The 12,308-nt window shown below is 38.3% G+C and overlaps 1 protein-coding gene across 1 annotated transcript; it reads right to left on the minus strand.

Annotated features, from left to right (window-relative positions):
- Positions 1–375: 375 nt before the first annotated feature.
- On the minus strand, positions 376–4,296 carry LOC143137684 (T-cell-specific guanine nucleotide triphosphate-binding protein 2-like). Its single transcript, XM_076297981.1, has 2 exons — positions 4,185–4,296; positions 376–1,522 (listed from the first exon to the last, which is right to left on the minus strand). The coding sequence occupies exon 2, from the start codon at positions 1,517–1,519 to the stop codon at positions 809–811; it is 711 nt and encodes a 236-aa protein (XP_076154096.1). The 5' UTR covers positions 1,520–1,522; positions 4,185–4,296; the 3' UTR covers positions 376–808.
- Positions 4,297–12,308: the final 8,012 nt, after the last annotated feature.

Consider the following 12,308-nt stretch of genomic DNA (forward strand, 5'->3'; position numbering starts at 1 on the left):
TTTTACCAAATTTAATTACTTCAGTTTTTTCTTTGTTCAGCTGAAGAAAATTTTGAGACATCCAGGTGTTGATTAATATAATATATATATATATATATATATATAATAAATATAATAATTAGAATTATGCATGAAAATGCAAAACATATTATATATAGCTTCAGCAAACACACTACTGAATTAATCCTTGGGTGAATGTTTAACCTGCTTATTTACCTGCTTTAAAGGAGAATTCCGGTGTGATTTTGACCTAAAGTGTGTTGAAACATGATACCGAGTGTGAACGTATGTCTCATAGCCCATCTCGGCTTGTCCCCTGCACTCCAAAATCTGGCGCTAGTTAGCCGATGCTACCAACAGCTTTTTCAATGGTGGTGCTTCGGCATCGGGCTAGCCATGCAAATAAATCACTGTTTTACACCATTTACGAGGCTCAATGTATCTCCACACTTCATTGGTAGACTACCGAAGGCCCTGACATTTAAAACGAGACATTGAGAACTTTTAAAAAGCACTGGTAGTGTACTTACAAGACGATTTATACAGACAGTATCTTCACGAAGTTTAGCGTTTGCAGCCATCTTGAATTTAGTCACGATAAGTAGAGCGACGAGTAAGAATGAACAGGTATGATAAGGGATCAGATTCCAAAAATAATTCCGTGGAAATGCATGGATTCCAGTTGCTGCTACTGGAAGAAGACAGAAGAAGAAGAACACACTCGGTATCATGTTTCAACACACTTTAGGTCAATATCACACCGGAATTCTGCTTTAATCTGCTTATTCACCCACTCTGCCTGATATTTCTATACTGAAATATATACATTCAGACACAGAACAAGAACTCGTCTTCTTCTTGTTCTTGCTAGTTCTGGAAGGTCTGTCTCCAGGGTCTCTGCCAGATTCTGGAAGTCAAACCTGCTCTGGTCTCGGGATGTAATGAGGAAGACAGGAGGAGATTTCAGTTCCCTGACAATTTTCTCACAGTCCTTCCTTATTGCCTGAAGTGTCTCTTTCTCTTTCACTCCCTTCTGCATTTCCTCTTGTACATCTCTGTCAATCTTTGTGCGAACAAAGTAGAAATTCCTTTTCTTTTCCCTGATTTCCTTTGCCAGCACTATGTCATTCTCCCTGAATCTTGTTTCACTCACTATTATGAAGAGGTCATACGTTTGGAACTTCACTGCTTTCATGTAGGTCTTTGGTTTGAATCCAGGCCCCCCAGTCCCTGGCAGATCCCAGATTGTCACGTTAGGTATGGTTGGGTGAGGGTAAGCGGTGGGCTTTGTGGTCGTTTGTGTGATGCCAGTGGGTGCAGTTCCATCATCAGTATCTTTAAGACCTCTGATGGCATTCACCAAAGAGGACTTCCCTACACCAGTCTCCCCTGTTACAGCAATATTGAGCTCTTCATTAGCAAACTTGCTGACTTGATCTCTGGCTCTGGCAATGGCCCGCTCCACCGTTGGTTCACCACAGTCCTGAAGTAAAACACATTTGCCATCCTGATAAGCCATGATCTAAAAGGAAAAGGTAATGTCTTCAATTACATGATGTTCTGCTTTTGAAAAGAAGCTATGTAAGAACCGTCAAAATGTTACCAATGATGGAAAACATCTGATGGGAAGGTTCAGGCGTGTCAGAACTTTATGAGACAGGAAGATGCATTAGACTTGTGAATATTGTAGAAAACACATGTAATCTGACATAATTAGTAAACAACCTACAATATCACTAAACACTTATTACACAAATGAATGTTAAACACAAGGGCATGGCACACCAAGAGTTATATGTATGTTAAATCAAGGAACAGTTTAATACTGCAATACATGGTAGCTTAAATGTTACAGATGTCAAGTAAACACAAAACCAAACCTGGGATGAATGAGTGAGAGAAAAGGGGAAGGGAAGACAGAGACAAAGAGTGTGAAAGAGTAGATGAGCAGGGCAGAGAAGAGAAGCCAAGCTCCCGAACACTCTCAGGTGTTTGGTTTTATACACTAAAACTCATGCATTTACCAGTGACCAATCCTACAGTATGAGGCAATAAGATAACACGATACCCCCATTAATCAAGGCCCAGCAAAGATCACATTGTTCTAGTTGGGCTATAAAACTATGGCACATATTTCAGATTAAATTGCTGGCCACATAACAAGTATAAGTATATAAGTATACATACTGTTTTGATCCTGTGAGGGAAATTTGGTCTCTGCATTTATCCCAATCCGTGAATTAGTGAAACACACTCAGCACACAGTGAACACACAGTGAGGTGAAGCACCTCCCGGCGCAGTGAGCTGCCTGCAACAACAGCGGCGCTCGGGGAGCAGTGAGGGGTTAGGTGCCTTGCTCACTTCAGCCGTGCCTACTGGTCGGGTTTCGAACCGGCAACCCTCCGGTTACAAGTCCGAAGCGCTAACCAGTAGGCCATGGCTGCCCACTATGCTATTTATATAGCTAGAATGCATGTTTCGATACACCTGGTGAGCTGAGAGTGTCTGTTGTGAGCTTAGGGGGCACGTCAGCCAGAGGGTGTGTGTGTGAGTGAGTGAGACTGGAAGAAGGGTCTGAAGTGCCCAATTTTCATCCACCCGCCCAAACCCATTTTTGCCCGCAAAATAGATTGCAAAACCGCCCAATTGCCCAATCTGGCAACCCTGCATGGAAGTATGCTTTTCAGGAGATCTGTTCAAAAATAAATTAAATATGAAATAAATAATTCTGTCTAACTGGTTTATTTCATTACATGGCTATTGTTGCCAATTTTAATGTAGATTGTCTACATCAGGCCAAGCTGTTAACAGAAGGTGTGACTTTCAAGTAATGTGGATTGTGGACAATAAAATATTAAAATGAATATAATGCATTATCCTATTTCTATTTCGGCTGATATGACTCCGCCCTATTTCACTTAAGTAAAATATAGTAAAGAAATCTGGTTTTGTAAATCCATAAGCAAAAAACAGAACACTCAATAGTGGGTCAAATACATAGAGATGAATATAAACCAGTAATGGGTTATTTTGACCCCATCATGTTTGTAAGAATGACCCATAGTTGGTTTAGTAAAGGTAACCCAACTTAGAGTTAAAGTCACCAACCCAATAGATTAAGTTATTTTAGAGTGTATTAACCTCCGTTGCTTGGCCAAAGCCTTCCTGTATACATCCTGTTATCACAGAGTTACAAGCGATAAACGATTTTTGATTGTCACGAGTAGGCTATAAATCGCTTCCTGAAAACTTTGAAAAAAAAGGTTGAGCTTCAATCGAAGCTCTGGGTGTCTGCCAACTAGTGGTCAAGAGTACAAATGAGATTTTACACTGTACTGCGTCTATCGTCTGTTTTATTCTTTTGCCACCTGGCAACCACACACAACAACATACATCAGTAGGACAGTTGACACTTAAGACAGGCACAGTACAACACACCCTACAACAACACATAAATAGGTATGCACCGACACAGGCACTGAAAGGACACAATAATCACAGCAATCTGCAACATAAATCACAACAGCAATGATAGTCAGCAGCTCTTATTAAAAAGTCTGATTGCTGTAGGAACAAAACAAGACATGAACCAAGACGTATAGCCCAGCAGCAATCTATCTAAAATAACACAGATTTGAAGTACCATTCATGACATGTTGTCAAATATTGAAGTTGTGGGAAGTTTACATAATTTAAGCTGTATGTTTCATTTGTCCCCCATGCTGTTTCATTTGTCCCAGCAAGGAGGAACGAATGAAACAAAACGCACGTTCGACTTCTCCTTAAATAACTCTTGAACAGTTTTGTTCAGAGCTTTAAATACAACTGTATTTGACAGAGGACAGATGTAAGTTGCTAGTGACAAATTATTAACTTTCAGTGTTTTACAATGTCTTTGTAAATTACGTTTAATTAAAAAGTGTTTCATTCGTCCCGGTTCTCCCCTAATAAAAAAAATGCCTCCATTCCACTAAAAACACCCGGGTGCAATTAATCACTCCAATATATTTTTAACCTTAGAAAATTTTTTACTTAGGAAATACAGATACCAAATGCTGGATTATATTCATCCGTACTGTTTACACATACTAGTGCAATCCAATATTTAAAGACAAAGTTAATCAAAGTCAATTAAAGTAAAGTCAATCAGGTTAATCAATATCTAAACATAATTTTAACTTACACAGTCAAGGTCGTGCTTTTGCCAAAATAATGCTGAAAGTAGTTGTAGAAATTATTCTTCACTACATTTGAAATTCTTTCTGGACACATGAAAAGTGCTCCTCAGTCTAAGAGTGAACGGAGGCTCAGATGTTTAAACAAATACAAGTTCTTTCTGAAGGAGGAGCTCAAACTGGGATGGGGATTCTAACTGTTGAATATTCAGTAGGAGAGGAAATTTATTTACAAAAGCATGGCGTGGATGTTTAATCTATACCAGTAGGTACAACCTTACCAATGATATAATATACTCTGTTGTGGTCTCACAACCTGATTGACTAACTCAAGGTACCAAGGAATTAAACAGTTTGAATTTGTTGTCAGCAGGAAACAGACTTCAGGCTGGGACACTGCTAGTCTTTATCCTTTGTGTTGTGTGTTGCTGTTGCATTGTGGTGTTGGGTGTTTTACAGTGTACGTGTTCCACACTTCAAGGGACCAACACCAAAAACAAGCATTTACTGTTTATCTTCGGAAGGAACTGTTAACTCAATTAAGTCAATTATTAATTTGCCCTCAGAGTGCAACAGCATGACTCTAGCATGTACTGCAGGACGGTTGGAAGTTGGCTATTATCTACAGCTGTACACAGATATAACAAACATACCTGTGACAATATTTCAAACTGTAAATTGCCTTTGTTTGATTTTTTTAGCAGCTTATACTATATCTTAAAACGTCCATATTCCTCTGCCGCCAAACAGGAAATTACCTTATATATCAGCCAATCTTTGGTTCTTTCACATGAAACTTGCTGTAAGTGTGTATAGCCATGGGTCTCACATAACACTGTCACAGTAAGCACATTGCATTGAAGAAGACAGCCATGAAGGCCTACAGCTTAAATTATGTGCATCCTGCTCTCTGTGCTTGTGCAACTTAATGGAAGAAAACAACTTGGCAACCTGGCAGCTAGGTGAAGAAGCTAATGAGCATGACCTCAAAAAAGAAATCTGGAATATCCACATTCATTAGCGCCTTACCTTCCTTCTTTAGATCAGAGCATTTGATTGCACTGAAGTATGGTATTTTCCATTCCACCCCCACACTTGTTCTTCTCAGGGCATGCACGTAAGTCTAGGAAAGAGTGAGCTGACAGCAGAAAGCAGATAGAGCTGAAAACATGGAATGTTTAATGTGCAACATAAAGCTCTGTCTCTTCCTCTGCATGTCTTCCCCTTGTCTTTGTGTCAGGTCACCTGCCATTTCTCTCTCTCTCAACACCTCATTTGGGTTCACTTTCATACCAAATAACCTGTTACAGTTTATGTACTTCAGTCAATTTCAGTAACATAAGGCAACAAATGTTTATGGTTCATGTAATTATAGGTCTATGTGAATGTCATAATATTTTAAAAATAATCCGGTAACACTTTATAATAACTACACACAATTCATCATTTATTAAGCCTTTGTTACTTATTAGTAGAGATGTCCGATAATATCGGCCAACCGATATTATCGGCCCGATATTAGCATAAAAATGTAATATCTGTTAATATCGTTATCGGATTTTTTTTGCCTTAAAACCGATAACATAATGCTTGCGTTACACACAAATAGTGCCTATGCGCTCTTGAAGCGTTTACCGGTGCACAGATGATGACCTCATCAATCTGCGTCTTGAAGCATACAAACAAGCGTGGATGGCTGCAGTAACAAACTTGCTCGTGGCCGTAGTAGCCCCTTGCGTTGGCCGTGACGCCCCTTTGAAAATCAGAGGTTTACAGGCCACGGTGGCCTTGGTGCCCCCTTCTTTAAATATTCTGCTTTGCGTCCTACTAATAGCGATATATATTTAGCCTATGGCCTATGGCCAAATTACGCAGTGGAGAAAGTGACAGCGCAAGAAAGAAAGTGCGTCCAAATTAACCCATCCTACTCATCACACAGACATCACAAGTATCACACTAAAAAGCTTTTTCTCAGCTTTTAATCGATGTTAGCCGCTAATTGCTGTGGTGAATGGTTCGCGAGAAAAGTAAATAATATCATTCAATTTAATCATAAATTCTACCGAAGGTTTTGCGTCCATCTCCCTACCCATTCATCTCGGTGGAATACTTCAGAACCCTTCGTTTAACACATGACAAACCATATATCAGAATAAACAGCAGACCTTACCGAACAGAAAGGTGTAAAGCAGTCCCCTGTACAGTTAGCCGTTCCAGACTAATCCCGTTTTGAATTTGCAGTAAATTTCAACATACATGGATGTCTCCAAATTTGGGATTTAAGTTTTACACTGTGTTTAAATTGTTCCACATTATTTCATAACGGGCCAAATACAAAACGGTAAATCATCGATATCGGTAAATCAGAGGACAGCTGACTATAAGAGTTTGTGAAAGTAGCCTTCATGATCACAAAATGCTAAGCATGCATCTAGGCTATTTGAGTTTCTTAAAGCTGAGCTGTGCTTAAATTGTTCAATACATGATTTCATAACAGGCCAAATATAAAATAAATGTTAAATATAGCCTATATATCTGTATATGAGGAAGGACGGGTTTAGAGTGAGGGTCTGTCTTGTCTGTAAAAACAGACACCCGTGACTCATATTTGTGCATTCATTCAATTAAGGTGATTGAGTTTTAGTTAAAGAAACAGTTCATGAAGCATCCTACAAATGCAGGCTCATTTAACACAGAAAAAGGGTAGCCTGTCATACACTATGCCTGTTATTTTAGTTGGCTTTACATTCTGCTATGTTGCACATAGTTGTTCAGGTACAATGTTTTATCATTTGTGAAGAAGTCAAATTTGCCCTATTTGTTGTGGGCATTGTCAAGATTATCTCAGGGAGAGTGTAATCCAAACTGTTGTTTGAGACAATTAAAAAAAAAAAATAAACATGGCACTTTTTCCCTAAATTAAGTTGAAGTATTTTTCTTATTTTGCACAGACAATGTTAACATTTGGAAAGCCTTGTTGCATTCAAGAATGCATCCAGTGGGGCATCACAATAACATTAAGCATGTTGTGTTAATTCCATAACAGGAGATATGTGATGTTACCTAAATTAGTTTTGAGGAAAAATAACCCACATATCGACATCGGTATCGGCTGATATCGGAATCGAAATTTGAGAGTTGGACAATATCGGCATATCGGATATCGGCAAAAAAGCCAATATCGGACATCCCTACTTATTAGTTAATAGTTTGTTCATCATTAGTAATTTCTAATTTATCATCAGTAAAGCATTTGTTCACACATTTATAAATAGTTTGTTCATAGTAAATAAGTTTATATCTTAAATATGTTTATACATTATTGTTAATACTTAATAAATGATGCAATAATATGTTTTTGATTAAGTAATATTTCCATTATTTAACAGTTGTTACATACACATGCACTAATGATTAGTTAGGGTGAGGATACATATTTTATAAACCACTTCCTAATACTATAACTAATAATTAACTCAGAAGTTACAAGTGGTTAGTTAATGATATTTTGTGAGCTCATCTAAATTGAGGACGTTTTATACCTTGCAACACATTTACAAATGAGTAATAAAGTTTATTCTTGCATTTATTCATTTAGCCGACACTTTGACCCAAAGCGACTTACACATGTCAATGAAATTAAAGGGCAAGGCCACATTGGTGAACGCCGGGGTTTGAACCCCCAACTTTATGGGTTACTGCATGTTAACCCGCTTCCCTATCCACTACACTACCTCTGTCCAGTGGTATTACAACCGTCAATTCAAAAATATAATATAGATATGCGTGTTTACTATGAACAAACCATTTTTAACTGTGTGTAAACATGATTTACAGATGAGAATTAATGTAGGAACAATGCTTTACAAATGAAGAATACAGCATTTAATAATAGTTTACTGATGTTTAATAACAGTGTGTAGTAGGAGAAAACAGAACTCTTGCATAGTTGTAGGGTTTTCTATCTGGGCCAAGGTAGTGTAGTGGATGAGGAGCTGGACTAGCATGCAGTAGCCTGAAAAGTTGGGGGTTTGATTCCCAGCTTTCACTGTTATGTCAATGGCCTTCAATTTAAATGACATGTGTACGTCGCTTGTCTGCTAAATCAATGAATGTGAATGTAGTCTTTACAACTCATTTGAAAATGTGTTGCAAGGCATAGAAAGTCCTCACTTTAGATAAGCTCACAAAATATCATTAACTAACCACTTGTAACCCCTGAGTTAATCATGAATTATAGTATTAGGAAGTGGTTTATAAAATATGTACTCTCACCCTAACTAATCATTAGTGCATGTGTATATTGCATAATTTATTAAGTATTAACAATAATTCATAAACATATTTTAGATATAGGCTTATTTACTATGAACAATCCATTTATAACTGTGTGTACAAATACTTTATTTATGAGAATTAACATAGGAACAATGCTTTACAAATGATGAACAAAGCATTTTGTAATAGTTTGCAACTGGTTTATAATAAGAACATGATTTCATTATAAGTGGTTGTTTCATTACTTATTAAGTATAAATCATGTACTTACAAACATATTTTTTGGATAGGCTTATTTACTATGAACAAACCATTTATAATTGTGTGAACAAATGCTTTACTGATTATAAATTATGTATGAACAAGAAATTACTAATGATGAACAAACCATTAACTAATAAGTAACAAAGGCTTAATAAATTATTAATTGTGTGTAGTTATTATAAAGTGTTACCAATAATCCTTCAGTTATATGAAACTTTGACATGCCTAACCTTCTCTTCAGATGTTTATTCACATATTTCAAATGTGTCATAGACTTTGAAATTATTCTCTGAGACCAGTTGGAGCAGTTTAACTTCTCTAAAGCCATCATAGTCACCAAGTATCTTGTTGGGGCTGTTTTTAATTATTGAGTTGTGTGTGGGAAGTTTCGTCTGATATTTCAGTGTGATTGCCTGAAGCTATTTGAACAATGAACTTGAACACAGCCAAGACAAACATGAGTCTGTGAAGAGAGGGTGTTTGTTTGATGTTTTTGTTGCTAACAATCATACACAAAACATTAGTTGTGATGAAGAAAAAACAAGTAATAATCCTTTCAGCAAGGTAATGGCAAAAATGTGTTTTTGTTTGATATGTAGGAAAACAAATACTTTTTTTTTTAAATTCTATTTTTGAATGTATATATATTTTGACTTTAGATTTTTTTTACTTAGGAAATACAAATACCAAATGATGGATTACCTTTTCTTAATCTTACACAACACAAACAGATACAAAACCTCAAAATTTCCAGCTCAACAAAGACACTCATAACTTGGTCAACTCCGCACTCCATCAGTCCACACTGTTCTATATCTTCTGATAGGCTGCAAAACTGTTTTTCGGGTTCTTTCCACAAACTAGGCAGTTACACTTTGGAACAGGTTATGAAACTGTATCCAGTTGGTCAATAGTGGCATTGGCCTTTTAACTCATTACACAATAGCCAATAATCAGCGTTGTTGTAGTGATGTCTGCTTGTGGCCCAGGCTGGACTTTACTTTTCTTGGCTGCAGACTTTAGAAATGGATGGCCACAAGTTACCTTCCCATAACACACTGTCGCTGTTTAGGCCGTTTGCATGCTCTCTTGCTGCTTGTGTTCTGTCATGTGATTGCAGGTATTGGTGGTGGTTGCGCTGCAAGCTCACCTGCTTGTGTTTACTAGCAGGTGCATAAAGTGCACAGGTGTTCTCCTGGAAGGGGGCTGGGTTGCTGCTTTTGGGTCTCTTTGTGGATTTGGAGACCCACTTTTACTCTGTTTGTTGTCGCATTCATGCTTTTCAGTTCTCAGTTCATATTACACTCATGCACTTTGCTGGTATACAGACTCCTTCACATTACTGACATCGACATTTCGCTCATTTGTTTACACTGTAAAAAAGGAAAAGTCAGCGCTGTCCAATTTATCAATCCATATTACGTTACACAATTACATGAAACAGTAGCCTGGGAAAAACCCAGACGTACTTCCGGCTTCGCTCTGAAAGTCCGTCTGGCCAAGAACCCATTCTAGCCCATTTCCAATTTCCCTACTGTAGATCTAGGCACCGATTAGAACCCTTGGGGCGGGCTTTACACAATGACGATAGCGCACCCTGTTGAAGAAGCCGGTTTTTTGATGGCTGCTGCCGCTTATTTGAAGGTGCTATCACGTTTAAGACAGAGAGTTAGAAGTTTCTTAACTGCTTCCTTATGTTGGAATATGCAACATGGCTACTGAAAACGGTTTGATATTCTGTTCATTTATAGGCCTAGAAAGAGCTAAAATAACTCACACCAACCTTTGGGCCTTTTATTCACATTTGCTCAAAGATTTCATAAGTATAAGCCCTTTTCAGTCCCTACGTTGATGTATTCCAAGCGGTCAGCTGCTTTGGGGGCGGGATGTAGTAATTGAAACAAAGCGCTTTCAGATATAACCTCCGGAGTATATGCGGAGGTTTGTCAAACGGAGGTCCTACCCCTCGGATGATTCAGATATGATGTTAACCTGCGGACCTTATACTGACCTTATACGGATGTATCTGTGAATGACATACACGCACATTACAGAATCTCCGTGTGGTTGTCGAGTGAGGGGTGGGGGCTTGTAGAGTTCACAAGATGCGAGATATGACGCAGAATATATGCGGCCGCTGCCTGTCACAGCTGCTTTTTGTTTACAAAGTGTAGCCTATGCATTATGTAGGCTAAAGAAGAGAAATCTATTGTACGTAGGCTAATACTTGAAGTAGGCTAGTCACGTAAGTGTGCACTTGAAATTGACCTACAGTATTTGTATGTGTGCTTCGAATAAACACATTTATCTGTTTTCAACGTTATGTACCAGAATTACTTGGCTATAGAACCCCAAATCTGGTTTGCGTTGGAGAGAGAGCATGCACAAACTTTATGGTAGGCTACCAGCCAATTCAGTAGGCTAACTCAAGACTTCAAGGCCATCATACAACGTTTTTAAGCAACAAACAAAATACTAACATAACAGTGAAGTTGTTCGTTTTCTCATGGTTTATTTTTTCCAAAAGCATCCTCTCCCCATGTGTCTATTGCATTTACGTAAGGGACCGTTCGTTATTTATAAACGGGGTCACCGGAGGAAAATAGGGGAGGGTCATGTCTTTTTATTATTTGTTGAGGGGAGGGTCACTTAACTTTTTTTTGTCTAGGAGGGGGGGTCACCCATCTTTTGTATTAATGAAAACAGCAAAAAATCAAAGTGGCTTGTTTGATTGTTGATTTCTGTCGCCATATAACGTTCCCTTTCGTTCCATAGCTCTGTCAACATCGAACAATGAAAATAAGGGAGATTTCCCGGGTTTCTCACGCAAAATATGGTAAATGTCAACATCCGTCCCCATTAACGTTGGAAGGGTTGGAGCAACAAAGTAGCCTACTTTATTCACGCCTAACAGCCTACAGTATATCCATTTGGTCAACTTTATCCAGCCCTAAAAAAGCTAACTTTGGTTTACTTGTAGTTTACCGTGTATCCTAGCCTAACTTTAAACAGTGTGCATGCTTATAAAGCATACTTGTGCTTCATTCATCCACACATCCGGCTCCTAACGTTTTGACTAGCATTTCTACCAATTGACCTTGTTCCTGCCCATCTCTAGCTTTGCTGAGCTCCATCCTTTCTGTTTTTGTTGTTTGCAAAAAAATATATAGTAGGCCCTATTTATTGGTAACCAGCAACAAGTGCAATTTGTTAATCACTGTCATTCTCTCTCCAACAAAAATGTGTTACGTTCCAAGTAGCAGTGCGTAATTCTGCTTCATAAAGTTGAACAAATACATTGGTCATATAAATAGCCAGTTTATGTGTACAGTGTAGAGTTGGTAAGTTATGGTAGGCCAACTTGGAGTGAATATACAGGGGGATTTCTTTGGCTCTTAGCCTGGCAGGTGCGCACGTAGACATAGCCTACGGCCGAACACTGCAAGCTCCAATGAATCGTGCTCACGACAACCATGTCGTTAACTTAAATAGTCAACATCACTCTGAGTTCGCATTCAAGCGAGCAAAACGATGATTTGAATACATCTGTTTCTCTGGAAGGGCAAGGGGTAACAACAGGACAACACAGA

Source organism: Alosa pseudoharengus, unplaced genomic scaffold, assembly GCF_046254945.1.
Source record: "Alosa pseudoharengus isolate Yale_2024_CS ecotype anadromous, Long Island Sound unplaced genomic scaffold, YU_APseudo_1.1 YU_APseudo_1.1_scf_21, whole genome shotgun sequence".
Taxonomy (NCBI): domain Eukaryota; kingdom Metazoa; phylum Chordata; class Actinopteri; order Clupeiformes; family Clupeidae; genus Alosa; species Alosa pseudoharengus.